This window comes from Bos javanicus, chromosome 17, assembly GCF_032452875.1.
Source record: "Bos javanicus breed banteng chromosome 17, ARS-OSU_banteng_1.0, whole genome shotgun sequence".
Lineage (NCBI taxonomy): Eukaryota > Metazoa > Chordata > Mammalia > Artiodactyla > Bovidae > Bos > Bos javanicus.
The window spans coordinates 73169626-73191432 of record NC_083884.1 but is presented as its reverse complement, the minus strand read 5'-3'; the positions used below and the strand labels follow the sequence as shown (position 1 = coordinate 73191432).

Below are 21807 nucleotides of genomic sequence, written 5' to 3'. Positions count from 1 at the left end.
TCGCGGCCCAGCCGTGTTCACAGCACCAGGCTCCCCGAGGCCCCCAGGCGTCACAGCACCTTGGGCAGGGAGCGGCCGCCATGGCAACTGGCGTCCAGGGAGGCACGCTGCCTGGTAACAAGGGCCGCGGCTCCCCGTGACGCTGGATCTGGCCCAGCTTCCCGCTGCGGCATGGAACTCGGCCACAGGGACTCACCCCCAACCCCTACTGAGCCTCCTGGGGCCTGGACTCGATTTGGGTGTGTGGGGGCACCCCCACGCTAGTGAGATTTGCAGGGCGCTCTGCCGTGGGCATGTGTGTGTTCGCACACGTGTGCTCGGTCATGTCCAACTCTGCGACCCCAAGGCCTGTCTGTGGAAATGCCTTCATAGCTGGGGTTCCCTCTGAGAGCCCGCCACCCGCTGGGCCACGCCCAAACTCAGGGCCGCACCGCAAGGGCCACAGGGATGGGGCGAGGAAGGGTCCAGGGTGTGGGATCTTCAGGGTTCCGAGCCACCACCAAGCTTCCCAGGCAGGGCACAGCGAGGCACAGGCTGAGTCCAGGAGCGGGTTCCAGGCGGCTGGGGGAGGCTCCGGTGTCATTCGGCGTCCCAGGCACCCCCTCCTGCAGACCACCTTGGGGGCCCAGGTGAGACGCGAGGCCGCTGCCAACAGTTCCCGGGGTGTCTTTGCTGTCAGTACAGGGGCCCCGTCTCCACGAGGAGCTCCTTTCCCCCACATGGAACATTCCCCAGCACCTGCTGGCTCCTGATGGGATGGTGCCCCCACCTCACCCCGGGGGTGCCATCTTCTCCAGCGGGGAGTGGCCTCAGGAGGCCTTGGGGGCCTGAGTTGGGCTCCTGGCCCCGTCTTTCCCGGCCCCTCCCAGCAGAGCCTGTTGCTAGTGCCCAGATGCACCCCCAGAAACACAGAGCAGCCTGCTGGGGCCAGGCCACATGCATCCAGCTGGGCACAGCCTGTCCTCTGTGGGTGTTCCGCACTCAGCGGGGGCACCAGACCGCCAGCAGACGAGGGGTATTGACGGACTTCAGACAGGAAGCGGGGGGTGACCGCACCTGGGTGTGGACGAGGCAGGGCTGCTGACCCGAGCTGGCTAGGGGGCGGCTCAGGGGGCCACCCAGCACGTGCGAGAGTCAGCAGGTGGCAGGGGACCCACAGGCAACTCCCCAGGCTGGCCCCCTCCAGACGTCTGCCCAGAGAACTCCCCGGCTGCTAATGGGGAGTAGCAGAGCCCTTAACCATTCCTGGCAGGAAGGCCTTCCAAACAGAAGATCCTGAAGCAGAAGCAGCAGGAAGTGAAAGCTCCCCTCCCCGCCAAATTCACTTTGTCCCTAAAGGAGAACAGGAAGCTCTAAGAAAAGACTAGGGAGAGGCAGAGAACAATGGAGACGTCCTGGAACGTTATAGCAGGGTCTCCCACGGGGAAGGGCCTGAGCTACCGGGAAACACTGTCTGACCGGCCCAGCCTCACAGGCAAGCAGCCTGAGGTCAGAGTGATCTGCCGGCTGATCCCCAGGGCTCTCCCGATCTAGCTCCCCACACCAGAGGCTAAAGCAAACACCCGTCAGCCAGGCCTGGACCACTTGGCTGGCCCTACCGGGTGGGTCTCTGTGGTCTCGCTGGGCTTGTCAATCCCCTCCGGGAGCTGGGGACCCGCCGGATGACCAGAGCCCCCCCTTCCCCGTGACCTGGAATCCGAGAGCAAGGTCACAGAGGATCCAGAGAGCAGCGAGAAAGTCACCGCCCGACACACAAGCGTTGTTCAGACCTCCTGGTAAGAGCCCACAGGCCCAAGCAGGCCCCCTGGGCTCAAGCTAGCCCAGAGCCCAGGGTCACGTTGCCGAGGGTCAAGGATGCAGGGACGGCCGGGGTCTGCAGCTGTGTCCCGAACACGGGCACTCAGGCTTCCGCCAACCCTCCTTTCTGAGGAAGCTGCTTGCGGATGCGCTTCTGTGAAGCAAGGGAGGAAACTCAAAGAGCGGACTGTGAGCTGGGGGCTCCAGGAGTCGGGGCACCGTGGAGGGCGGGGGTGCAGTGGGACAGAGAGCGGGACACCGCGTGACGCTGGTAGGAGGGGAGGGGAGGGTGGGGTGCCGGAGCCGGCTGTCGCTCAGTCCCTGAAAAGACCCCTGAAGCGGCGAAAAGCTGGACCAGTGTCCAGCCACTGAACAGGCCATGGCCATGAGTGGGTGACTCAACCTTGGATAACAGTCCTTGTGGGACCACTGAATGTTCAATAAATGACTTAAAAAAACAACAACAACAAAAACCTTGGAGATTCACAGGTGAAAAGGTCAGGCTGTGGGATGGTCTCTTCTGGGTGGAGAGAGGCATGGCCACTGCCTCTAGGAAGGCCTCAGCCTTGGGGCTCTCGGGTGGGACAGGGCCACATTGGACTCCTGCTGCTGTTTGACTTTGCTTTTAGCTCACGGCTGCAGGACCTGCTGTAGTTTAAGAAAGTAGCTGATGGGACGTGGTGGGAGGGGCCCGGTCAGCCCTGCTCCAGCCACCGCCCCAGCCCATTATGACCTCCCTGGTCCTGCCCAGGCCTTTGTGACAGTCGTCCCTGAGGTGCCTATGAGCCATGACACCCAGAGCTCCCTTAGTAAGAGGGTGGTAGGACAGGCCAGGCCAAAGCCTGGACCTGGGGTCAGGAAGGGGTCACAGGGAGGAATGGAGGGGCCGAAAACCCTGGGACCCTGTGGCCACACCCACCCCCAGTGCCCCCAGCCCCCAGCTCCGGGCAGCCGCGGGGGGTGCCTGGACCCACCCTGCCCGGGGTTCGCCAGGTGGCCCTGCATGGCGCCTCTCAGCCCCACCCACTCGATGGAGACTGCCAGGCCTTTCTCAGCCCTGGGGACAGGGGGTGGGGGGCCCAGGGTCGGGGGCGAGGTACCCGGGAACTTCATCACAAGCGAGGACGGCGAGCTGCAGCGACAGAGGCCGCGAGACCCGGCAAGGATGAGACAAGGACAGATGGACACCAGGCTGGGGTGGGGCTGGGCCCTGCACTCCAGCCACGAGCAAGAGCGAAGGGCTTCCCGGCAGGTGGCAGGGCCCAGCTCGGGGCCCCGGCCCTGCCCGTGCCCACCCCTGATCCCAGGCACAGGGGCCTCGGCCTCACCCAGGGCAGACCCTCCCCAGCTCCAGGGTATTCCCCTGGGGCCCGCAGAGCCGTCCTTCCTCCAGCTGGAGCAGGAGAACCAGAGTCTGGTGAGCACTGGGCCCCAGCCCTGCCAGACCCCACGCCCCACAACCGGGCCCCACCAGACCCTGCGCCCCAGCCCCATCAGACCCCAGCACACCGAGGACCTGCCAGACCCCACGCCCCGGACCCCACGCCCCAGCCCTGCCAGACCCCATGCCCCACACCTGGGCCCCACCAGACCCCGCGCCCCAGCCCCGCCAGGCCCATGCCCTCTCTCCAGCCCCACCCCAGACACGGCTGTCCCCATCTCCCCATCTCTGTGCCCCACCCCAGAAGAGGCAGAACCAGGATCTGCGGGAGCAGCTGGGGGCCCTCCTGGGGCCGGGGCAGCAGTTCCTGCCCTTGTGCCCCGAGCACTCGAGCTGCACGGCCCTGGCCTGGGTGAGTGCGGGACGGGGCACGGCCCCGGCAGGACTGCGGGTGGCACTGTGGAGCGCCTTGTGGCTCCATGCGTTCCCCCAACCCCACTCCCAAGCAGTCCATGACCACGGACGCTGCCGATGGCCTTGGGGCTGAGCCGGGGGCTCCTCCACAGCCCCCTGAGCAGGCCTGCGCCCAGCCCCTGGAAGACAGGGCCCCTCTGCAACTGCTGCGGCAGGAGCTGTGCAGGGGCGAGGAGTCCTTCGTGCAGCAGTCCCAGGTGGGCCGGGGGGCGGGGGAGGGGAGGGGACGGGATAAGGCGGGGCCAGGGCTGGGAGGGGAGGGGACGGGGCGGTGGGGGGAGCGAGGAGTCCGTGCTGCAGCCCCAGGTGGGCCCGGGGGCGGGGCCTTGGAGGGCGGGGTCGGGATGGGGAGGAGCCAGGGAGTCGTTCCTGCATCAGTCCCAGGTGATCCGGGGAGCGGAGCCGGGGGCGGGGCCAGGCCGGGGAGGTGAGGAGGAGTTCGTGCTGCAGTCCCTGGTGGGCCGTGGGCCCAGGGGAAGGGCGGGGGCGTGGCCCGCATGGGGCGGGGGCGGGATTGGGCGGGGCCAGGCACTCGTTCCTGCAGCAGTCCCAGGTGGTCCAGGGGGCGTGTCCAGGAGAGGCGTGGTCGGGCCGGGGCGGGGCCGGGGCGGGGCGGGGGGGGACCGGGGCCGGGGAGGGGGAGGAGTCCGTGCCGCAGTCCCGGGTGGGCCCGGGGGGTGGAGCGGGGCGCGGTGGAGCGGGAGCCGACCACTCTCCAGCCCTACCTCGGCCCACACTGCGCCCCCTCCCCAGAACGAGCTGCAGCAGATCCGACTGTCCTTTGAGAGGAAGAAAATGGCTATCACCGAGGTGCCACCTGCAGGGGTGGGTGGGGGCGCCGGGCGGGGGCTCCACCTGTGGAGAGAGGCGTCCAGCACGGGTCCTGCTCCATCCTGAGGGCGTGACCCAGCCTCGCCCCTCCCACCAGGTGTGGGACGGCGTGGCTGAAGTACACATGGCCCTCAACAACCAGGCCACCGGGCTTCTGGTAGGTCCCCAGAGGCGCGAAGCCCAGAGGATGAGCAGGCGGGGAAGGGGCCGGCGAGCAGAACCCCCACTTTACCCTCTCTGGCCCCCAGAACCTCAAGAAGGACATCAGGGGCGTGCTGGACCAGATGGAGGACATCCAGCTGGAGATCCTGGGGTGATGTGGGGGCTGGAGGCCCGGGGACGAGGGCTGGCTGAGCTGCGATGGTGTCTGGGTCAGGGTGCGGTGCACCCGTCCCTGACGGGTCCGCAGTTCCCCAGCGCCAGGGCAGTGGTGAGGGCTGAGGAGGGGGTGTACCTATGGTGCTGACTGCAGCACCCCCGCCCCCCCAGGGAACGGGCCCAGTGTCGCACCCAGGCCAGGAAGGACCAGAAGATGGCATGTAGAGGGGTAAGCCCCCACCCCCACCCTCCCGGAAGCCGCGCTCGGGCAGCGGGGAAGGAGGCGGGTGAGCAGGCCTGCCCTGACCTCACTGGCTCGGCCCCTTCTCCGCAGAAAGCGCGGCTGCAGCTGGGATGCTCCGAGGGCCTCAGAGGCCAGCTCTGGTAGGTGGCCCAGCCTGCGCAGGGACCGAGCCCAGTGCCCAGGGCCCGTGCCCGGGCGCCCCGCCCCCTGACCACCAACGCCCGCAGGCTGCTGGCCCTGAGGCTGCTGCTGGGCGCTCTGTTGGCCTGCACCGCCGCCTACGTGTACGTGGTAGACCCCGCACCCTTCGAAGGGATGGTGCCGCCCCTGCTGAGCCGCGCCGCTGTCTGGAAGCTGCGGGCCCTGCTGGGCCCGTTCCTGCGCCTCGAGGTGGACGGCTTCCTGCCCTTCTAGGCCGGAGGCCCAGCGGCCCCAGCGAGGAGGAAGCCAGCAGGCCGGCGCGGTCCCCAGCGCCCAGCGGCCGCGCCGGCCCCGTCCACGGCACTGCAGCGCACCGTCCCCGCCCGGAGGCTTGGAGAAGGGAGGGGGCGGGGGCTGTCCTGAGGGCCGGGCCTGCGGCCGGACATATAGTCGTGACTCTGGGCCTGTGTGCTTGTTTCCATGGATACCGGGGCTGGCGCTGCTGGAGCCTGTGACGCCTTCCCGGGCGGATCTTGCAGCGAGGGTCCCCGGGGTGGCGCCCCTCTCTGGCACCCCTCGCCCACCTGCTGCGGGGGTAGCCTCTCCGCAGCCCCCTTGTCACCAGGAGGGGGGAGGGAGCCCCAGTGAAAGTGAGCTCCCCAGGCCTCATCCCCAGGTGGGCGGACCTTGGGGAGCAGGTTCTGTCCCAGAGGTGCTGCTGAACCCAAACAACCTGCATCCCTGTCTGGCCTACCACCCACCTCGCACACCTGCCCAACCACCACCCAGCGCCCTCCCCCCCATTCCTGTTTACCTCCCCAACCCAGGGGGTCTGTCCAGTCCAGGCTTGAAGGACAGGGGCACCACGGTGGTGGACAGAACCATGGAGGTAAAACACCAAAGATTTTATTTACTGCATTAAACTGGGGCGAGGGAATACCTTTTAGAACAAGAGACCAGATTTGTGGCTGCTCGTCCCCATGTGGGAGAAACAGCTCTGCTGGCAAGAGACGGGGGCTGGCCAGGGCCCCGCCCCGCCCCTGGGGGCGTCGGGGGGCCCAGCTGGCTGGGGGCTGCAGGGCTGGGGATGGCGGGGCCCTCTGAGTACCCCAGGTGTGCAGAGAAGGAAGGAAGACCGTCGGGGCAGGGCTGGCGGGCTGGGGTCTCCTCTGGCTGGCTGCTGCAGGAGCTTAAGGCATCAGTTCATGTGCAGGGTGCAGGGGGAGGGGGCAGTGCAGAGACCTGCAGGGGCTGCCTGAGACCCCCACCCGGCCCGGCCCAGCCCACAGAGGCCGGGCTCCCTGGGAAGGAAGGGAGTTGGCGTAAAGTGCTTGGTCAGGCAGGGGGCCGGGTGTGGGGGCAGCGACAGCCCAGAAGGCTGTGGTGGCCCCTGCAGCTCGGGGGCCCCCGCCTGGGGGGTCTGACCCTCTGTGGCGGGCGGGGGCCTCCTGAGCCGGGAGGGCGCAGGGTCACGGGCCCTGGCAGGCTGGGGATCAAGTCAAGCTGTGGCTGGTGGAACGGAGGCCCCGGGGCCCCTAGGGTCCACAGCAGCCCAGCCCTCCGGGGCCCCAGAGTGGCCTACTTGGTGCCCCGCTCGGGCCCCGAGAGGCTGGGGAAGAGGCTGGAGGCAGCCAAGTGCAGCCGGCACACAGCCCCCCGGGGAGGCGCCCCTGGGGCTGGGCTCCAGGGGGCCCGCAGCGGCGGGCGGTCCTCTGGGCGGCCGAAGTGGCACAGGTGCAGGCCAGGGGGCGCCCAGGGCTGGCCGCGCCGCCCCCATCCACGGCTGCAGGTGCCGATCCAGCCCCTGCGGGTCGCAGCGTCCAGTGAGAGAGAAGCAGAAAGGCGGAGGTCAGCGGACCAGGCCCTACCCCGGGGCCTCCAGTCCCCGGAAGGCTGTGGATTCCCCCCACCCTGCCCACCGCGCGTCTGAGGAGGGGCGCAGGGACCGGTCCAGCTGCCCAACATCCCAGCCACAGGCACCCCCTGCTCAGGGGCCCCGGGGTGGCTCAGCCCAGCTCCCCCAACACCCTGTTACTTCCAGGTGACACAGACACGGGAGGCCACACACCCCTGCCCGGCCTCCAGCCTGGCACCAGTTCAAGAGCGCCCACAAGGAGCAGCCAGGCCCGGACAGGCTGCCATCCCCTCTCCCACGGCCTGACCCCTCTGCCCCGCCAGGAGCCCTGGTCTTGCTCAAGGAAAGGACCCAAGTGACTCTTTTTCTTTTTTTAATAAAATTATAGATATATCGATGTAGATATAAAAACATAGAACAGACACAATGCAAGCGGACACTGCCGTGTGCTTACTCTCGGGTCCCTGGCACCAGATGAAACTCCAAGCCCTCCCGATGTGCTTCCCACGTGGGCCCCAGGCTCCAGAGGGGCCTGGGCTTTGTGTGCCTTGGGTGGGGGTCTCCAGTTTGCAGGGAGGGGCTCGGGGTGGCCTGGGCCCCCAGGGGCGGCATTGGGCCTCCTGTCTGCTCCCCCAGCCCCCGTCACCTCCCACAAGAGCGTAAAGCAGAGGTTAAGGCTTCAATTAAAGCGCGTTTCCAGGCGGGGCAGGGGAGGGGGACGGCAGGGGCCTGAGCGTTGACACGTGGGAGGCAGCATGGCAGCTCAGAGCACAGACGTGGGGATGCGCCCACCAGCGGGGGTGAGACGAGACACATGGAGCCAGGACCCCACCCACAGCTGGCTGTCTGTCCGTCTGTCCACCTGTCTGTCAGAATAGCTGGGTGCCTGTGGGCTGGGCCCATGCTCCCTGTGGGAGAGCTGGCCGTGCCAAGCTACAAGCTTGCAGCAGGTCCCTGAAAGGCAAGGGGTAGGGGCAGCCGGGCAGCGGGGCCCTCGGCCAGGGGCTCAGGCCTCTCTCTCCGTCTCTGGGCCACGGGAACCCACGCAGAAGGGAAGCGGGTGGGGCCGGCCGGGTGACAACCTCAGGGGCACAGGTGCGCTCCGTGCCTCTCGCCGCCCCAGCTCACGGGAGCAGAACCACCAACACACAGGCCCTGCAGCCCCATGGCCCACAGCCCCGCAACACCTGGTGAGCAGGTGCGGACGGGCGGCCGAGGACCAGGGACGGGCCGTGGAGGCATGGCTTTCCTCGCCGAGGCGTCCGTGCCAGGGGCAGAGAAGCTGGGAGGGGTGGCCGCGGGGGGTCGTGGTTCCCATGGCGCTCGGCGACGGGGGCAGTCGGTCCTCACACCGAGATCTCGTATGTGGTCCCACCCACGCCGGACACCTTCTTAACCAGCGTGTGCCGGGCGGGGCTGGCGGAGGGTCCCGGGGGGCCAGGGGCCGGCCCCAAGCGGGTCAGACCCGGGGACTGCCCATTAAGCTTACTTGGGGGGGTCTTCAGCTGAGGGTGGTCCCTGCATCGAAACAAGCAGACACACGCACACTGTGAACACGGGTACACGGCAGAACACGGCCAGCGGAGGCAACGGACAGAGGACACAGACAGACGGAACCCTGGGCAGCCCCTGCCTCTGAGCTGGACAGTCCCACGTGGAGATGGGGGATGGGGGGTGGAGGACAGACATCTGTCAGAACAGCCACCATCCCTTCTTTCCCAGGCTGCTCAGCACAGACCAAGAGCACAAGGAGGCCAGGTGGACCCTGGCCAGTGCATCCGTGTCCTGGCGCCCTGAGCTGGGGAGCCCACAGTCACCCTCTGACCTCCTCCTTGCTCCCTCTGAGGAAAGAGAGGGGCTGCCCTTCAGCCCTGCAGCCACTGGGCGCTGACCAATAGCATGGACCTTGCCGCCCACTGGGCCTGTCACCCAGCCTGCCTCTGCCCCCTGCCTGAGCCTCCCTTTGCCCGTCTCTGAGCAGGGAAGGCCCTGGACGGCCAGGACCATGGTGCCCAGAGTGCATATCCCGCTGCAGGATGACATCACCCTGACTTGGCCTTCTGAACTCGGGCAGTTGACCATTTCTAGAAAGACCCAGGATGCCCCACGTGCTGGGTCTGTCAGCCCGGGAAGGGTGCGGGCTGTTGGCTCAAGGTGCAAAATCACCTGCCCCCACCCCAGGGTGTCCAGGGCGTCCTCGGAGCCGGTGACCCTCACGCTGGCCAGCAGGAGCCTCCAGGCCGGATGAGGCCCACCCCCCAGGGTAGCCTCAGGCCTCCTGGGCAGCCTCCCAGCCAAGAGCCCCGCAGACCCCTGCCCCGTGCCCGGTGGCCAGCCACACTCCAGCACCCACCTCTGCACAGCCAGCGAGGGCGGCGGTTCCGGGAGGTCCGCATGGATGAAGGCGACGGCCTTGGGGCCGGCATAGGAGGGTGAGCAGGGGGTGCCAGGTGGGGACGGGGGCACCTGGTGCACCGGCGACCTGTGTGGGCCGCTGGTGGGACGGACCCCTGGGCCGCCGCTACTGGCCAGGTCTGTCTGCAGGGAGGAGGAGGAGGTCCGTGGTGCCCGGCTCACCGCGCTGGACAGCGAGGACAATGAGGTCTGCAGAGCGGGGTTGCGGGCGCCCCCGAAGCCAGGCCCGGCCACCAGGTCATCCCGGGAGCCGCAGCGCAGCCCGAGGCCGCGTGGGCCCTCGGACAGCACGCCGGCCTGCTGCAGGCTGTAGGAGCTGGGCGTGTCATAGACTCCCGAGTCGCCGAAGAGTGAGTCGGCCTGAGAGCGCAGCAGCCGCTCCCGCTCCTCCCTGTCCTTGCGCTCCTGGATGGAGGCCATGATGGTCCGGGATAGGTTGTCGTAGCGCACCGGCGAGGGCTCCCGCGGCCGGGGGCCCAGCACCGGGCTGAAGCTGCGGGGCGGCGGCCGTGGCGGGTCGCCTGGAGCCCCCGCGTGCAGGTAGGGCGAACGGTAGCCGGGGGCGCCAGCTGCAGGGTGGGCCGGGCAGGCGTGGCCCCCAGGGGAGCCGGGGTTCAGCAGGCTATCGTAGGACAGGCTGCCATTGCGGTTGGGCAGCGCGTGGGGGGCAAAGAGGCTGCGGTGGGGCGTGGGGGGCCCACCCTCGGAGCGCAGGGGCTGCAGGGCCACGTGGTCCCCGCCCCGCCGACTGGCCGCCTTGAGGCTCAGGGAGCGCAGGGCGCCTGAGAAGGTGTCGGCCGCGCTGAGGGGCGGGTAGTCAGGCAGGTCCAGGCTGGGCTCGGACGCAAAGTCCAGGCTGTGGATGCTGTCCTCCCCCAGCGTCAGGGAGTCGGTGCCCGTGACCTGCAGGGAGAGAAGGCCTGTCCAGGTCTGCTCACCCCAGGCCCTGCCAGATGCCCTGTGCCCTCTGGGAAGCTGCCATCAAGTGGCGACAAGTGCAGCGACGAGCTGCCCCCAGAAGCCCGCAGTCCCCTTGCCCCCGGAGGGAAGAGGCCCGGGGTGGGCACAGCAGTGTGGGTGGCCTCAGGGCACATGGACCACCAGCCAGACCCTCTGTGGGGTCCAGGACAACCCCAGGAAGGAGGCGACCATTCTAAGGGCCACGGGACCCTGGCCAGGCAGGCCATCAGTCCTGGGGGAGCTCCCTGGGGATCCGGGTGTGCTGGCCCATAACAGGCCTGCCCTCCAGTGGCCATGAAGGAAGCATGCAGCCCGGGGACCTCAGGGCTCTTGTCCTCTGCTCAGGCCGCCCACCGCCCCACGTGAACGCAGAGAATAAATGTGCTTCCTCAAACAATCTCAAATTCCTCTGAAGCCTTCGCGGGGGCCCTGAAGGCCTCAGGCAGTGACTAACGTGGAATTCCAGGCGCCCCGCACACAGTGCTTCCGGGGGCAGCGCCCACAGTGGCCCGGGGAACAGAGCCGAGCCAGCAGGCAGGCAGGCCAAGGGCCAGAAAGACCAGGACACCCTGCCCCAGATGGCACGCTAACCCTCTGTGACCCAGAAGGGGTCTTCCCGAGGGCCTCACGGGGGCGGGGCCTCCTCGGGTAGGAACGCCTGGGGCGGGGCCTCTCGGGTAGGAGCTCTTGGCTGAGGGGCCTCCCGGGCAGGTCCTCGGGACCCCGGGCGGGGCCAGGCTTCCTCACCTGCTCCGCCGGCCCGCAGAATGGCGCCTTGGGACCCGTGGGAAAGGCGGGCCGGAACTTGTACATGGCGGGTGTCGGGGGGCTGGTCCTCTGCGCCGACAGGGCACTCTCTGGAGGAGACGGGCCGCGGTCAGGCTGGGATCGCTCGGCGCCCCTCCCTCCACTCGGGTGCTCCCGCCTCACCAGCACTCTCCGGGCGCGGGGTCTGCAGGTCGCTGCCAAACGTGCCAGCCTCCACCTTAGGGGGCAGTGGCGGCCCCAGGTCCAGGGGCTTCTCATCCAGCCGGTCCAGGCTGCCCTTGGACTGGAAGGGGATATGGTCAGTGGTGTGCAGGCACCGGCCAGGGGCAGGGCTTTATTGGGAACTCTATCCTAGCGCCCAGGACCCTGACCCTTCCTTTGTTCGGCTCGGTGGTCCTCTTCCTTCTACTTCGTGGTCCCGCCAACCTGGCGGCTTCCCGCTGCTCCCCATCCCCCGCCCACCCCTGGGCGCCCACCTTGCTGCGGCCCAGGCCAGCCTTCAGCCCATTGTCACTAAGCTTGACCTTGAGCGGTGGCGCTCGCTCCAGGAGCTCCGGCCGAAGGAAGGGCGGCTTCAGGCGAGCAGCCAGCGGCAGCCGGGGCGGCTCCACCACATACCTGCACCAGGGCAGAGGGTCAGTGGCCAGGGCGGCCGTGCTTGAATGCGTGCCGAGGGGAGGGCCCGCCAGGCGAGAGCAGATTGGACAGGCTGAGAGCCTCACCGGGGCGCCAGGGGGCTGCACAGCACGTGCTCCACGTTCCCGTAGCAGCCGCGGGTGAAGGGGTTCACGCCCCCACGGAACTTCCCCGTCACCTGTGGGTATGGAACCCCTCAGCCAGCCTGGCCACCCAGGGTCAGCCAAGGAGGGAAGACAAACAGGGACAGCGGGGTTCCTCAGAGGTCAGTTGGGCAGCGTCAGCACAGGGATGTCCCCCACCTAGGTCACCAGGACCTGCCCCTGCATGCAGTGGAACTTCTAGGTTGATTCACTGGTGGCCACAGTGGCCACCGATGGGGGTCTGGAGGGGTACAGGGCAGGAGAGACCCTACGTGCCAAACCCCACTGGGGGCTCCAGGGCTGGAGCCTTCCCCAGCACTGCTGCACGTCAGCCAAGGGCCCCCAGGCCCCTGCTCCGACCATGCTCCTGCACGGCATCGTGTGGCCCAGGCTCCTCGCTCAGCCGGTTGGGGACCCGCCCACACCCATCCCCGTCAAGAATGCGCGGCACCCCCCAGGTCTGCACCTGCTCGTTGGTGGTGCGGCCCCGAGTGACCAGCACCACGTGGAAGCCCGTGAGGCCGACGACGGGGATGAAGAAGAGGCCGGCCACACACATGACGGCCATGCTGGCCCGTTAAGGCCAATGGCCAAGGGCGAGGACGGAGCAGCTGCCTGTGGCTAGACGGCTCAGGCCCTCCCCACCACCCCACTCAGGGAAGGGGACCCACTCCCCGGGGGCTTCCGGGCTCCGCCCCAGCCCTCCGGGCCTCGACTTCCCCACGAGATGTGTCCCCGGGCCACACCGCCTTTGTGGTCAGGCCAAGGATACGTGATGGTGGTATGGGCGGCGCCCAGCCCCTCCGCGTGGTTCAGCACGTAGACCAGCCCGAAGGCGACGACGCCCACCATGTGCGCGCTGAGCGACAACAGGAACAGGAAGAAATAGCGGTAGTTGCGGCGCCCGATGCAGTTGTTGACCCAGGGGCAGTGGTGGTCGAAGTCCTGGGTGGGAACAGCGCGTCAGCACTGGGGGGGGGGGGGGGGGGGCAGAAGCCAGACCGCAGGCGGAGCAGAGGCAGGGGCAGGGCCAGACCCAGCAGAGGTGGGGCGGAGTCAGGGGTAGGGTGGGGCCGAGCAGAGGTGGGGCCAGGGCAGGGCGGGGCAGAACTGTGCACGTAGAGCAGAGGAGGGGCGGGGCCAGGGGTGGAGCAGAGGTGAGGTCAGGGAGGGGCGGAGCGGAGGGGCGGAGCGGCGGGGCGGGGCGGGGCGGCGGGGCGGGGCGGGGCGGCGGGGCGGGGCGGGGCGGCGGGGCGGGGCGGGGCGGGGCGGCGGGGCGGGGCGGCGGGGCGGCGGGGCGGGGCGGGGCGGCGGGGCGGGGCGGGGCGGCGGGGCGGGGCGGGGCGGCGGGGCGGGGCGGGGCGGGGCGGCGGGGCGGGGCGGGGCGGCGGGGCGGGGCGGGGCGGCGGGGCGGGGCGGGGCGGCGGGGCGGGGCGGGGCGGCGGGGCGGGGCGGGGCGGCGGGGCGGGGCGGGGCGGCGGGGCGGGGCGGGGCGGCGGGGCGGGGCGGGGCGTCACCTCCACGCAGTTGTCGCAGACGCTGCAGTGGGAGCACCGCGGCGGGCGGTAGAAGTGGCAAGTGGCGCACCACTTCATACGGACCTGGATGCCCCGCACATCCACGTTCTTGTACAGCGGGGCCCGGAAGTCGTCCTCCTTGTCCTCGTCCTCATCCGCTGTGGGCCGGGGGCGGCAGGAAATTGACCGCCCTGGCAGAAGAGGCCAGCCCTTCCCCAGCCACTCCGCTCCCGGCCCGGCTTGCCCTCGTCCAGCCACTCACACTCGAGCGAGAGAGAGTGGGGAGCCGCCCCGCACAGGGCCCTACCTCGGGGGAAGACGCCAGGGTCCATGAAGGTAGCCATGCTGAAGTTGGCCAGGACAAAGAGGAAGAGGATGCCATTGTAGACAGGGACGGCTGGGGACACGGCGCGTGTCAACCATGGGCACCTGTGTCGGACAGCAGGGAGAGCTCAGTCTGGGGTGTGGCAGGTGTGTGGGGAGGGGACGTTGGGGCAGCGGCCTTAGGCCACACACATGCAGTGCTCAGGGTGGCCACCAGAGCCAGCTCTGACCCAGCCACCCCCCAGCGCCTGCCAGGAACTCAACTTCCAGTTGAGAAAGCTGAGGCTCAGAGAAGGGCAGGAGGGGTTGGCCAGAGCCAAGCCTTGTCTTCCCATCCCCACTGGAGATCTTTGCTGGGTGCCCTGCCCTGGGAGGGGTGGACACAGAGGGTGAGAGACCCTCTCTGCACATGCGGTCTGATGGGCAGAGGCCAGTGACCCGCTGGGCAGCTCAGGCCAGCCCTGGGCCTCACTGAAACCTGTCCCTGGCCCAGCAGGCCCCTGCTTCCAGGGAGGTTCTGGGGTGTGATGTGGGAAGCGGCCTTGGTCTGTAAATGCACGGTGCGGAGGATGCGTGCCGTCCCCTGTGGAGTGCGGTCTCAGGGCCTGGGCCTAGGTGCATCTGCACCCAGACAGCCTTGTTTCATTATCTTATGTATTTGTCTGTGGCTGTGTCAGGCCTCAGCTGCGGCACGCAGAGTCCAGGCGTGCGGGCTTCTCCCTTGTCGAGGTGTGCAGGATCAGTAGCTGTGACCCACAGGCTGAGCTGCTCCGCGGCAGGTGGGACTCAGCTCCCCAAGCAGGCATCCAACCTGCATCGGATCGGCAGGCGGATCCTCAGCCACTGGACCCCCAGCAGCCCCAGTCCCTTCTTAGCTTGCCGCCTTTCTCTCCGCAGGGCAGTACAGAATCCCTGTGGCCTCTGAAGGCACATGCCCCTACCCCTTCGCCGTCTCTCATCACCCCTCCACACTGGGCTCCAGGGCTGTCCCCTCTTCCAGTAAGCCTTCCCAGACTGCTAGCTCGCTGCGGAGGTCTTGCACATGTCCCTGGTAGACACTCTGGCACCAGAGTGTCTTCCTAGCCCTCACAGGACCTGCCCGCAGCCCTCTCTGAGGATGTGCCTGGCCTCAGGCAGTGGCCGGGGGGCCCCTGCCTCCACTCTTGGCGGTTCCCTGAGTTTGCCCACCAGGCTACCCTGAAGCGCCTCTGGCTCCAGGCTCCCTGTCCCTCCTGTGCTGAGCAGCGGGTGCCCAGTGGGTCCGCTGTGCACACCCAGGCCCTGCATGGAGGCCAGGAGCCCCTGGGATCCCCGACACCGGCCTCAAGGACAGGCCCTGTGGCCACGCGTGAACGAGTCGTGTGGGTGGCCCTGGCCAGCCAACACTGGTCACACTGGCACCCAAGCCTGCCTTGGCCAGCTGCCAGCCCTGCCACCCCAGCAACCACCTCCGTGCGGGTAGAACTTCTCTATTTTTAGTGGAAAGCGAGAGGCTATTTAAAGACTCCGCTCCCACGGCAGCACACTGGGCGGGCTGGGAGCCGCGCGTCACCCCTTCCTCTTCTCCGGGACCCGCCGTGGAGGTGACACGCGGCCCAAGGACACAGCGTCTATGTGCCAGGCGGGCGGCCCGCCTCCACCGTGCCTGTCCACGGCCAGGAGCAGACGCCTTCCCCGCTCCCGTCCCTGCGTGCTGCCCGGCACACAGGCGGCATTCGGTGCGCGTTCGTGGGCTCTGGTCCAGCGCCATTTGGAGGGTCGGCGGTGGGCCCCAGAGGCGTGCTCTGCCCAACGGGATGGGAGGGGCTACCGGCCCAGATGCCAATGGAGAGGGGTGGATGAGACAGAGCCAGGCCCGGCCGGGACCGGGGACAGGTGGGTGCCGCAGACCCGCCCTGGTGCGGAGAACTGGCTCTCCACGCGCCTTCTGGAGACGGCTGGCCACGGCCTCCATGTGGAAGGAAATGTGCTCTCCTGCACTGGTGCCGTGGAGGAGCCAGCCCGCTCCCAAGGAAAGGGCCAGGACGGGAACAGACAGACACGTGGACGCAAGGTGCAGCGGGGTGGCACACCTGTCAGCTCCAATTCACTGTTGGGTGTGGGTATCAGGGTTGTTGCCCCACCCCCGGCAGCCCATGCCGCCCTGTCCTCCCTGAGCCTCCGTGGCCCTAAGCGGCAGCAGGACCAGGGCGAGAGCTGCAAGGCAGCGGAGCCACCCTTGCCAGATGGCCTCTGCCCCGGACAGGCACCACCCGCCCCCCAGCGCCCATGGGCAGCACGTCCCAGGGAGGACACGGTGCGGCCTCAGCAAGGGCAGGGCAAGCCTAGGGGGACACGGGTTTTCTGACAGGGGCCTGAGCCCCCTCCATTCACCATCTCTAGCCCCCTAGGCTTAACTCGAACACAGGGTCAGGGGCTGCCCTGCACCCTGGCCCCCGTCCTTCCGCTCGCAACCTCCACCCCGGGCGTGCCAAAAGGGGTCTCAGGCCTGGGTCCCCCACAGGGACCGGCTCAGTCACCAGTGCTGCCAGGGCCCAATTCAGCTAAGCAGGGGAGAGAACAAAAGAGCACACGTCCCTGTGAGCATGCACACATGCACATGTGTGTGGACACTGCATAAGCATGCACACACACAGGACAAGTGCAACACGACAGCCAGGTGTGCACTGACGTGTGTACAGACAAGCACACTCGTGCACACAGGACACGTGATCAACACGACAGCCGGGTGTGTGCTGACGTGTGTACAGAAAAGCACACTCATGCACGCAGGACATGGGATCAACACGACAGCCGGGTGTGTGCTGACGTGTGTACAGACAAGCACACTCGTGCACACAGGACACGTGATCAACACGACAGCCGGGTGTGTGCTGACGTGTGTACAGAAAAGCACACTCGTGCACGCAGGACATGGGATCAACACGACAGCCGGGTGTGTGCTGACGTGTGTACAGACAAGCACACTCGTGCACACAGGACATGGGATCAACACGACAGCCGGGTGTGTGCTGACGTGTGTACAGAAAAGCACACTCGTGCACACAGGACATGGGATCAACACGACAGCCGGGTGTGTGCTGACGTGTGTACAGACAAGCACACTCGTGCACACAGGACATGGGATCAACACGACAGCTGGGTGTGTGCTGACGTATGTACAGAAAAGCACACTCGTGCACATAGGACACGGGATCAACACGACAGCTGGGTGTGTGCTGACGTGTGTACGGACAAGCACACTCGTGCACACAGGACACGGGATCAACATGACAGCTGGGTGTGTGCTGATGTGTGTACGGACAAGCATACTCGTGCACACAGTGACACATCCATACCCACAGACACGGACGCAGACACGTCCCCCTCCGGTGGACTCTCACCCCCGCCCTCTCTGGACCCTGAGGAGTGAGGAAGCATGCGCTCGGTGGGCAAGGCCTGGCAGGCACTGCCCAGGCGTCTGAGCCTGCGCCAGGCTCCCGGGGGACCTCTTGGCCCTCGGGACAACCCCCTCAACCCCCCGGGGAACGGCGTGCTCCAGGCCCCCCTGCCAGCTGGGGTTGGACACCGCCCACCACGGAAGCTGTGCTGCGGGCCCGGGCCGGCCCCCTCCCCCCGAGCCTCCCGTGACCCCACCTGGGCCTGCAGGAGGCCCCACCCAGTAGGATGGGGGTTCCACAGAGTAGCAAGCAGCCACGGCCAAATGTGGAATGGAAAATTTTAGCTCAGACGTTTTCATTTAAATCGGATTCTTCATTAACACTGGCTAATGAAGCTCAGGCACGGGGCAGCCCGAACCAGAGGTGGGCGGCCACTCTGCCCTGGTCCGGCCAGGAGGGCCTCTGGCTTCCTGCACCTACCCCACGGACCCCCGAGCAGAGGAGGAACGTGCCTCAGGGCACCGGGGCTCCTCAGGCCACACGTGGCAGGTCGTGGCAGGGGGCTCACCTCTCCCTACAGCCCCTGCAAGGGGGCCCATCCATGTGGGCCCACTGCAGGCTGGCTTGGTCCTAGGCCAGGCCTCATGGCCCGACTGGGCATAGGGACCACTCAGGTCCATCGTGCCTACGCCTCTGTGCGACATCCAGAGTGGAACCCAGTGGGTCCAGAGAGACAAGACAGCACAGGCCTGACGTGGGTCCCAGCCCCACAGCCCCGGCTCTCTGATGCTCACAAGGTCCCCGTCACCCTGCAGGGTGGCTCCAGGAGTGGGAAGGGGCGGGTCAGGGACCTGGCCTGGGGCTCTCAGACACCCCCGACCCAGCACCTAAGCCGGCCTGGCACTGAGCCTTCTGGTGCCCAGGGGGACAGGACTGTTCTGAGAACCCAGGGAAGCTTCCTGGAGGAGGAGGGCTGCCGGGCAGCTCCCCTGTGGCATGCTGCCCTTCCTCAGCGGGGGGACCCCACCTCTGGGCATGCTCGCCATGCCCAGCCTCTCCTGGTGGCAGGTCTGAATGTCCTGCCAGCCAAGATGCTCAGCAAGCTGGCCCAAAGCAGGGGTCCCCAGTCCCCTCAGCCTGGGCTCCCACTCCGAGCCACACCAGGAGCTGCTGTCCGCGCCGACCTATCTCAAACAGGCAGCTCATATTTCCTGAGCGCAGAAAGGGGCCAGGGGCCCCAGTGTCCAGCAAAGTCCAAGAAGCAGAGAACACAGAGTCCCGATCCCATGGGGGCCCAAGGCAGGGTGGGGAGAGCCCCGGAGCGGGGTCTGGCTCCGCGCAGGGCCTGGGACCAGAGCTAGGGGGACGCGAGGCCTGTCCGAGGAAGGCACTGCCCGGTCCCCTGCCCACCCGGAACAGCCCACTGCAGGCGGCACCGCTGGGCCTGGGTGGCCTGGCAGAGCCCGTGCAGAACCGCACCACCTTGGTGGAGCCCAGCAGGACTGGGCTGAGAGCAGGCCAGGGTCCTTGATGGTCACTCGGCCAAGGAGCACGGCCCGGGGGTGCAGGGAGGGTCCCAGGCAAGAGGACGCTGCACCTGGACACGGCCCGAGCCCCCGCGCCACCTTCCACACCAAGCTGCCCTGGGGCGCTGAGCACAGAGGCAGGGCAGGGACCCTGCATGCTCGGCCCCAGGGATGGGGCCATCGGGACCTTCTGAAACCAAGGGAAGCCACAGGACAAGAACCCTGCCTTGGGGGGTCAGGGTGCTCTGAGCAGGAGAGGGGATGATGCTAAGCTCAGCTTCTTGTTAAACTTTTCCCTTACATCTCACAAGTTCTCACCAAGAACACGAATTCCTTTTAAAGTCAGAAGGACTAAAGCTGAATTGCACTTGGGGGTGAGGAACCAGGACCAGCGAGCGGAGGCCAGGCTGTGAGGAAGCAGGGCTGAGGCTCCCCCGGGGAACCCCACCGGGGCCCAGAGGCCAGAGCAGGGAGCCCGCCCCCCAGAAGCTCCCGCGGGACACGTCCCCCCTCGGCCTGCGCCCGCTGCCCACAGCCAGCAGCATCTCAGTGACGAGAACACGTCTGCTCGCCAAAGCCAGAAATAAGACCATCCACACAGCCTTTTTTAAACACGCTCCTGGCAGCCTGTGGCGCCCACCCAGCCCAGCAGGGCCCACTCGCCTGCGGGCGCCCACTGCAGCCTGGTCAGCCTTGGGCCGCTGCCCGCGTCCCTGCCGAGGGGAAAGGGTGCCCGGCTGGCCGCAGTCACCCTAAGCCTCAAGTCCCCAGAAAGGCTGGAGCGGTAGTTATTCCGGTCACCTGGCCATGTCCCAGTCTGGAAACCATGGCAGGAAGTGGCCGCAGACCTGCATGGCTAAAGCCGGGGTTCCCAACTGCTCCCTGTGCCTGGGGTGGGGGGCAGGGGGCAGGGTCACGACAACGCAGAGGGAACCTCTTCATCAGCACCCGCCTGGTCTGCACTAGCCCAGGACCGGCCGGCCCTCTGCCTCAAGGGTCCCAGTGCCCACTGGAACCAGAGTCCCTGGGTGTGGCCTGGTTGGGTCCTTTGGCCATGACCACTGGGCCTTCCTGAGGACGTCAAGGGAAAGAGGAGGGCACTGCCAGGCCAGCGTCGGCAGTGGCCGTGGGGCAGGCACGTGGCAGCCGGGCCAGGCCACACCTACACGGGAACAACTTGGCTGGGGCCTGGGGCCGGACGGCCGGGAGGGCACCTGGGAGCCACCGTCCACTGCTTGCAAGGGGGGGTGGTGGCCCTGGGTGGCCGGTGTCCCCTCCTGGGCCCACAGGGAGGGCAGGGCTGCAGCCACACCCCGTGCAGACCCACACGCACTCCGCTGCCCTGGGCGGGCGCCTTGCACCCAAGGGGGCCTGCCTGGGCACTCCGGGGTGCGGGGGTGGGGGTGGGGGGCTGCAGGATACCAGGGTCCTCACACCCAGGACTCACCTGGCTCTGCCTGGCTGGCATCAGCCATGGCCCAGAGTGGGGGCTCGCGGCGCCCACAGCCCTGTGCCCCCCACCCGGCCCAGCCCACTGTCCAGTCCCCGGTGGGGTCCAGTCCCGCCGGGCGAGTGCAGCGCCCTGCGCGCAGCCCTGCCCCTTCTGGCCCCGGCGCCCGCTGCGGCCGACTCACGTGAACACGAAGAACAGGGTGCTGGAGCCGACCAGCAGCGCGGCCGCCGTGGCCACCGGGATGTACTTGGCGGGTTTGAGGCGCGTCCCGGGGCTGCGGGGCATCCTGGGTGCCGCGCCGCCGCATCCCTCCCCGGGGCCGGGCGGGCGGGGCCGGCAGGACGGGCAGGACCCGGCGGCGGCGGCGGCCCGGGAGGAAATCCCACCCCGCGGGCGCGGCGGCGCGGCGGCGTGCTGATGTCAGCGCGCCCCTTAAGGTGGACCGGCGCGGGGCCAGGGGCCAGGCGAGGCCCCTCGCGACCGCCGCCCCGCCCGCCCTCCCCGCCCATCGCTGGGGGCGGGGCCGGGCTCAGACCTGCCTGGAGCGCCCCCACTCCCACCCCAGGACATGTCCAAGGGTGGCGGATCGTGACACGGCAGGGCGCCTTGGTGGTTTATCCCCTGCCCACTTCACAGGCCCTGAGCTGGACGAGAGGGCGGCAGCCGGCAGGGTAAGAAGGGCGGCCGGCTGGCCCTCTCCTGTCCCAGGCTGCAGGCCTCACCGGACAGAGTGGGGTGCCCTGCCCCTGCCTAGGACAGGCTGTCTGGGTAGGCTCACCCCTTGCAGGAAACCCCACCCCCAGACCCCGCGGCTGCCACTTAAGGTGGACCTGACCACAGTGCGATCGGGCCAGCCTGGGTCCGCTGCTCTGAAACCAAGACCTTCAGCCCCTCCCCAGGTGGGAATCCATGGGGAAGGGTCTGCTGTTCTGTGGCCAGAACCCTGTGCAGCCGTGTGCCTGAGCCCCTCAGGCTGGGAGACCCCACCTGGCCCTGGGGCCCCAGGCAGCTACTGGACAGAAGAGATGGTGTGGGTGTCCTCCCACCACTCCTGGCCATAGCCTCTGCCTGGCGAGGAGCAGCCCCCTGGAGGCCCAGGGCCGCAGGCAGGCAGGAAGCGGACACCTCCTGGCTCTACCCGGCTGCCTCTGCCTCCGGTGGCCCGAGGTCCTGAGGACACACTGCGATTCTAGCCCTGCCCCTCAGGGTCTCTGGGTCTGTAGGGGGTGAGTGCAGAGAGTGGGCAGGATGTGTGTCCCTCTGGGCAGAGGGTCCCAGGGAGCTGTGGCCCAGGGATCCCCTTCCAAGGGCAGCGGGGAGCAGGCCTGACCTGCAGGCCGGGCTGTGATACAGACGCGGCAGCCACTTCCCTTCCCCGCGCCACCCTCTCGCCCTGCCCCACACAGCCTGGCTCAGGGCCAAGCACAGGCATCCTCCGGCCTGGTCCTGCCGTGTTCCCCAAACCCCTGCCCCCACAGGACTCCTTCAGAGCCGGTGGTCTCTGCGGAGGACACAGGGCTGCACTAGACCAGCGCCGACTGTGCACTTGGGGAGACCCACCCCCCGAGGATGCCCCACCTCCACCCAGACAAGAGGGCCCAGAGCTGCGGGGGACAGTCTTCTCTGAGGACGGTCACGGGGCTG

At 68.2% G+C, this 21807-nt stretch overlaps 2 protein-coding genes across 10 annotated transcripts; one reads left to right on the top strand and one right to left on the bottom strand.

The window, feature by feature from the left end:
• Positions 1–440: 440 nt before the first annotated feature.
• CCDC188 (coiled-coil domain containing 188) lies at positions 441–7473 on the top strand. Of its 8 annotated transcripts, XR_009730514.1 has the most exons (10): positions 449–3214; positions 3483–3590; positions 3688–3849; positions 4406–4477; positions 4581–4640; positions 4732–4796; positions 4973–5030; positions 5136–5185; positions 5460–7034; positions 7228–7473. XR_009730514.1 is itself a non-coding variant. In XM_061385726.1 (9 exons), exons 1-9 carry the CDS (start codon positions 2468–2470, stop codon positions 7229–7231), a joined length of 1326 nt encoding a protein of 441 aa, XP_061241710.1. In that variant the 5' UTR covers positions 441–2467; the 3' UTR covers positions 7232–7473. The 8 variants fall into 8 exon arrangements, 7 of the variants coding, with proteins under 7 accessions (XP_061241710.1, XP_061241709.1, XP_061241708.1 ...); XM_061385726.1 differs by lacking the exon at positions 5460–7034 and having other exon boundaries at positions 441–3214; XM_061385725.1 differs by lacking the exon at positions 7228–7473 and having other exon boundaries at positions 441–3214; positions 3745–3849; positions 4406–4462; positions 5273–5647.
• Positions 6765–20542, bottom strand: ZDHHC8 (zinc finger DHHC-type palmitoyltransferase 8). Of its 2 annotated transcripts, none has more exons than XM_061385713.1 (11): positions 20345–20542; positions 13788–13909; positions 13481–13638; positions 12736–12908; positions 12430–12532; positions 11907–11998; positions 11661–11802; positions 11347–11467; positions 11164–11273; positions 9395–10359; positions 6765–6990 (listed from the first exon to the last, which is right to left on the bottom strand). In XM_061385713.1, the coding sequence occupies exons 1-11, from the start codon at positions 20446–20448 to the stop codon at positions 6765–6767; spliced, it is 2316 nt and encodes a 771-aa protein (XP_061241697.1). In that variant the 5' UTR covers positions 20449–20542. The 2 variants fall into 2 exon arrangements, with proteins under 2 accessions (XP_061241697.1, XP_061241699.1); XM_061385715.1 differs by lacking the exon at positions 6765–6990 and adding an exon at positions 7402–8559 and having other exon boundaries at positions 20345–20541.
• Positions 20543–21807: the final 1265 nt, after the last annotated feature.

What these genes read in the sequence shown, in the direction of transcription:
- CCDC188 (XM_061385720.1), top strand. Translation starts at nt 2,468, where the DNA reads ATGGGACGTGGTGGGAGGGGCCCGGTCAGCCCTGCTCCAGCCACCGCC. An exon ending in AGCAGGAGAACCAGAGTCTG is followed by an intron (nt 3,215 to 3,482) that starts GTGAGCACTGGG and finishes GCCCCACCCCAG; the next exon opens with AAGAGGCAGAACCAGGATCT. An exon ending in GCTGCACGGCCCTGGCCTGG is followed by an intron (nt 3,591 to 3,687) that starts GTGAGTGCGGGA and finishes ACTCCCAAGCAG; the next exon opens with TCCATGACCACGGACGCTGC.
- ZDHHC8 (XM_061385713.1), bottom strand. Translation starts at nt 20,448, where the DNA reads ATGCCCCGCAGCCCCGGGACGCGCCTCAAACCCGCCAAGTACATCCCG. An exon ending in TCTGCGACAACTGCGTGGAG is followed by an intron (nt 12,909 to 13,480) that starts GTGACGCCCCGC and finishes GTTCCCACCCAG; the next exon opens with GACTTCGACCACCACTGCCC. An exon ending in CCCGCGCCCGGAGAGTGCTG is followed by an intron (nt 11,274 to 11,346) that starts GTGAGGCGGGAG and finishes CGTCTCCTCCAG; the next exon opens with AGAGTGCCCTGTCGGCGCAG.